The following is a 5,355-nucleotide window of genomic DNA, read 5'->3' on the forward strand; positions in this document are numbered from 1 at the left end:
CGTCTGTCTGTTCTGCATGGGAAGCACAGATTCATAGAAGTCAGGCTCCTCCAGATCTTAGCCACTTTCCCTTAAGACTCCCACCATCTCCCACCCTTAACTGACACGTGTCCCTGCAATACAAGTGTCACTCTTTTCCTCTTCCCATCTTCCCTACCTGGCATCTTGGAGACAGAGGGAAAGGACTCAGCCAGACCTTGCTCTCTGGTGCCACTTTAAATGCCTGTCCCATTCTTTGGAAACAGGAACGTCACTTCCCCGTGTGTACCCATGTCCTTCAGGACACTCTACTCATCCACAGTTCCTCCGTCTGCCAGCACCAAGGTCACTGCCTCAATATCCAAGGCACTCGGCCTCCAGTTCCTCAACTCCAGTGGCTCTCAACTTCCCTCATTTCGGTCATCTGCCACCATGGGACACCCTGGACCTAAGATGTGCCAGTGGTACCCATGTCCTTCAGGACACTCTACTCATCCACAGTTCCTCCGTCTGCCAAGGTCACTGCCTCAATATCCAAGGCACTCGGCCTCCAGTTCCTCAACTCCAGTGGCTTTCAACTTCCCTCATTTCGGTCATCTGCCACCATGGGACACCCTGGACCTAAGATGTGCCAGTCTCCCTACCTCCGGGACCGTTCCTAACCACCACCTGCCTCTCCATCTCACCACTCATACCTAAGTGAATCTACTCAAAAAGGCTTTAGTTGCCCTAACTCCCAGCCTGCCCCACGTGCCTTGTGCATCCAGCCCCTGGCTAGCCCTTTGACCCTGTCTTTCTACAAGGCTCTCACTATCACGCCTGCCACCTACAGCCACCTCTCCACTATCTGGCTCAATCTCCAACCCCAGGTTACACCCGCATTTGCTTCCTGTTTCTGCTTCCAGGCTGCAGAAAGTAGGTGGAGAGATCGCTCAACACTGCAGAGTGAGTTCACAAAACACTGCAGCGCCCTCCACGCCCTCCAGCGCTCCAGCCCCGCAGCCCTGTCTGGTATCTGCGGATTCCCAGTTGTCTCGCCCACAGCAGCTGTTCCAAACCTTTCCTCCTCGGGCCCCAGCCCCAGTGCCCCCAACTCTCACCAATGACCTCATCTCCTATGTGACTGAGAAGAGGGACGCTAGCCAGTCCAAGCTCCCTGATCGTCCTTCCTCTCCACAGCAAATACTGCAGTCACCCTGTCCTCACTCTCTGGGGAACGTCACCAGGCTCCCCTCCAGGACTGCATCCCCCAACAGTCCCCGCGCTCAAGTGGCACTAAGCCTCCTCCATCGGCCTCTTCTGCTGGTTTACACACACACCTGAGCCCTTCTCCCCAACTTGAAAAAACCATACACGCATAAACTCCCCCTCATACATACACACACACACACATACACACACACACAGTTGTTCCCTTACTTAGTCCCGCTTTGCCCGGCCCACCTTTGAGAGCAGTCTACACTAGCAACTACATTTTCTCACCACCCACTCACTCCTCAGCTCCCTCCATCTGTCCCCACCACAGAGCTAACCAGCCTCCCCAAGGACATCCATGATTTCCTAATGGTCAAATCTCTGGCCGAAGAGCTCCTGCGTCATCACATTCTGTCTCCGTGATCCCACCCTGCCTGTGCCTCCTCCTCAAGCCAGTCTCCATCCTCTCTGTGGGCTCCACTTCCCCTCGCCCCAGCTCAGCACGAGCACGACTTAAGGTCCTTTCCAGGCCCTCAGCTCTCCCCTCTGCGCACTCCCTGGGAAGCCTCGTGGGCTCCCACTGCTTAGATCACTGTGCACAACTACCACCTGTATACACCTCTACCCCCTCCAGTTGGGGGCCTGAAACCAGGTCCTCTATTTCTAACTGGATGCCAATTCCAGCTGAACGAAAGTCATCTTCGAACCTGTTGCTCAACACATTGACAGCTGGACCCCTCCTCTTCCCGTCCACACCATTTCCTTTTCTGGACTTCTCTATTTTGTCAGCAATACTGTCATTCCCCAACACACCCAGGCTCAGACCCTCTCTGGCATTTTTTTTCTCTCTTCCCCCTTCCCCTCCTCTTCCATCTGCTTATCAGTTGCTGCGTCCTGTAGGCTCTTCCTAACAGCTTTCATATGTGGGTCTTATTTTTCATTCCAAGTAATGTTACCGTTGCCCAGGAGTGAACTCACACACATCACTGACCTCCTGACCACTAAAACACATCTCTGCTGGAAAAACTTTCCAGAAAGCTTCCCAAAGCACTACTTTCACCAGCCCTCCCGACACGGCCACACACCCAGTGAAAAATCACAAATGCCTCTCCAGCATTCACAGGCTCCCTTGGTGTGCCATTTCCTTTCCCACTTCCTCCAGCCCCCACCTGCCTCTCTAAGAATAGCTCTATAATTTTCCCACAGGAACCTTCTACTTTCTATTCTCCATACACCCTGTGCATTTGTGCCCCTGAGTATTGCTCATGCTATTCCCATCGGAATGCCATTCTCTCTCCTCTCTGGATTCTTGAATCCTGCCCATCCTTCAAGGCACACCGACTCCATGAAGCCTTTCCTAACTTGCCAGCCCCATGTTGACTCCCTGTTCTAAGTTCTGTAACTCAGGATTCTGCAAAACTCACTGGCACTTGGCATTTCTTCCTAAGTTGGGTCTGAGTACACGCAGACATCCACGCTATCAGTTGACTCTGTGGATGGGTGGGCTAGGTGACCATGAGGGTCCCTTCAACCTGAAAGACCTAGTCTCCTGAATTAGGAGACATTAGCTCATTTAACCTTCACAACCATTATATGGAATAGACTGTTATTTTAAAGATGGGGAAAGTGAGGCTCAGGGTTCACCTAACTTGCCTAGGGTCTAACAGCTGGGAGAGGCTGCTGGGAATTCTATCCTAGGAATTCTATCCCATCCGACTTCCGAAGGCTGAACCTCTCTGAGAGATCTCTTCCCTCCTGTGTCCCAGCATTCTGAGCACAGTGCCTGGCACTCAGCTGATGCTGGCTCAGCCAGTGTTTACTGTGCTGTGACTCTTATCTCCAGATAGGCCCTGGAGCAGTAAAAGTGCTCAGAGGAATGAAATTAACTCACGACCCAAGAATGGGAAAAAAACAAGGTTGGACTGGTGATCTCATCCCCCCCTTTAACATTTGGGGGACAAAGGTGCCAGAGAAGGGCCACCAAATCCCCATAATTCAGAGGCTGTACTGCTCTGCCCACTCCCAGTTAGGCCCCACCTAGCCCCAGGTCCTGCCAGGCTCTTCCTCCAGAAGAGCTTCCTCTTACCACTGTCCCACCAATCTAACCCCACAGGACGAAAACTCCTATCCCACTGCCCCCATGCCCACCCCAACTTTCCAGGGTCCAATTCTCTCAGGTCACCTTCATCGTTATCTCTGACTCCTGGCTTGGCCCCACCCCCAGGCCTCTGGTCTCAGCCTTATCCTACAGCAGTCTCTCACCTGGTTTTGGTTTTGAGCCGGTGGGGGCACTGGGTGCTGCTTCTCCTGCACTCGGGGCTTCTCCCTCTGCTGAGCATAGGTAAAGCTGGGGGGTTGAGGGGAGCCTGTGCCAGTGGAAGAAGGAGCTTCCGGGAACCCCAATTTTTGATTGGGCTGTGACCCAGGTCCACCTGGAGCTCCAGGGCTGAACTTGGAAGCCACAGGAGTAAACTTGGTTGTCACTGTAGAAAACTTAGGGGCTGCAGGTGGAGATGGGGCTGGAGGACCTCGGGGCTGGGTGTTAGCCAAAGACACAGGCTGGAGATGGGCCTGGGGCTGGGACTGGACGTGGAGCTGGCCTTGAGACTTGGCCTGGGGCTGGGCCTGGGGCTGGACATGGAACTGTGTGTGGCTCGGAGGCTGAGACTGAGCCTGGGAGCTAGAAGGGGCCTTCCAAGGAGGCAGGGGTGCTGTGCCCCCAGTTGCAGGTTTAGTACTGGACTTGGAAATAAATGGAGTGGCAACTGGTGGGGGTACATATCCGGTGAGGCTGAGACTGAGCCTGGGAGCTAGAAGGGGCCTTCCAAGGAGGCAGGGGTGCTGTGCCCCCAGATGCAGGTTTAGTACTGGACTTGGAAATAAATGGAGTGGCAACTGGTGGGGGTACATATCCGGATGACACCTGCAAAGGGAGGGGCGGGAGAGAAGAGCAGTTAGAGGAGGACAGTGCCCTCCACAGTTTATCCCCAGCCTCTCCTCCCTGAGGCCCTGCTTTGCCTACTGTCGCCTCCCTTACCCGGGCTTTGAAGGGATCATTCTTGGTCATGTCATCCAGCAGTGAGGACAGAGAGTCGATCTCCAAGTCAATACTGCTCACCTTCTCCCTGGGCTGGATGGTCAAGGGTCAGAGCACCCATCCCACTCCTCCACAGCCCCCCAACAGGGCAGAGGTGCAGGGGAGGTTTAAAAAAAAAAAAAAGCCCCCTCCCAGGCCTCCATACCTGTGGTGGGAGCGGTATAGGGGCTTCAGGCCCTCCCTCCTCCTCCAGGGGAGGCGGCGGGGATGGGAAGATCTCCTCCTCCAGAGGCGCAGGGGGAAAGCCTTCCTCGATCGGGGGAGGGGGAGGTGGGAAGGCACCTCCCAGAGCTCCCTCCGCGTCGTCGCCATCCCCAAGGAGGGGAGGAGGAGGTAAGGGAAAGTCTGGGGTAGGAAGGACAGAGAGGGCCGTCGGCAGGGACCCCTCCACCCGTTCTCCAAGTCCCCCTACTTCTACGGCTCCAACCCCTAACCCAAGCACCCTCTTGGGGTCCAGGAGCGTGTGAGGAAGGGAAAGAGACGCAGGGCGCCCCGGGAGCAGCGGTCAGGAAAGGAGTGGTGCAGCTCCCGTTACACTTCGGAAAACGGACCCAGAGGGGGAGATTCATGGCCCACATTCCCGCCTCCCACCCCCAGGCGGGGGACTTGGAACGGTCCCAGGAGCCCTGGCTCCCAGCCATGAGCTCCACGATGAGGTAAGAACATCTGCTCGGGACAGGGTGGCTGCGCCCAGCCCCCTCCTCAGCAACCTTCCCAGACACCCCCAGATTCCCGAGGCCACTGTCCCCACCCCGGCGCCGGCCGGGGTCCACCCCCAAGCCCAGCCACATACCTTCCGGGGGCGGCGGGGGGATCTCGCCCACCCGGCCGATCTGTGCGCGCTGGGCCCCGGCTGCCGGAGGAGGCTCGCTGTCCCCGGGCCGGAAAGGGTTCACTTTGGGCTTTGGGGCCACCACCGGGCCGAACTTCTTCTGCGGCGCGTAAAAAGCCGGAGCCGAGACCGAGACGGAGATCGCGGGAGGAGGGCGGGGGGCCGCCATGGCCTGACCGGGCTGCCGGGGGGGGGGGGGGCCGGGGTCCGCCAGGGCCTGACCGGGCTGCCGGGGGGGGTGGGTGGCCGGGTT

General features: G+C 56.9%; 1 protein-coding gene across 1 annotated transcript in view; it reads right to left on the reverse strand.

Moving 5' to 3' along the window:
• ZYX (zyxin) overlaps nt 1-5,355 on the reverse strand; it is a 10,381-nt gene that overhangs the window by 3,951 nt on the left and 1,075 nt on the right. The window contains exons 2-6 of the mRNA XM_008588282.1: nt 5,064-5,283; nt 4,416-4,615; nt 4,211-4,303; nt 3,972-4,096; nt 3,436-3,853 (exon numbers count right to left, since the gene is read on the reverse strand). Coding sequence (XP_008586504.1) covers nt 3,436-3,853; nt 3,972-4,096; nt 4,211-4,303; nt 4,416-4,615; nt 5,064-5,271 — 1,044 coding nt within the window. The 5' untranslated portion in view covers nt 5,272-5,283. The remainder of the gene's footprint in view (nt 1-3,435; nt 3,854-3,971; nt 4,097-4,210; nt 4,304-4,415; nt 4,616-5,063; nt 5,284-5,355) is intronic.

Source organism: Galeopterus variegatus, unplaced genomic scaffold, assembly GCF_000696425.1.
Source record: "Galeopterus variegatus unplaced genomic scaffold, G_variegatus-3.0.2 Scaffold4761, whole genome shotgun sequence".
Classification (NCBI taxonomy): domain Eukaryota; kingdom Metazoa; phylum Chordata; class Mammalia; order Dermoptera; family Cynocephalidae; genus Galeopterus; species Galeopterus variegatus.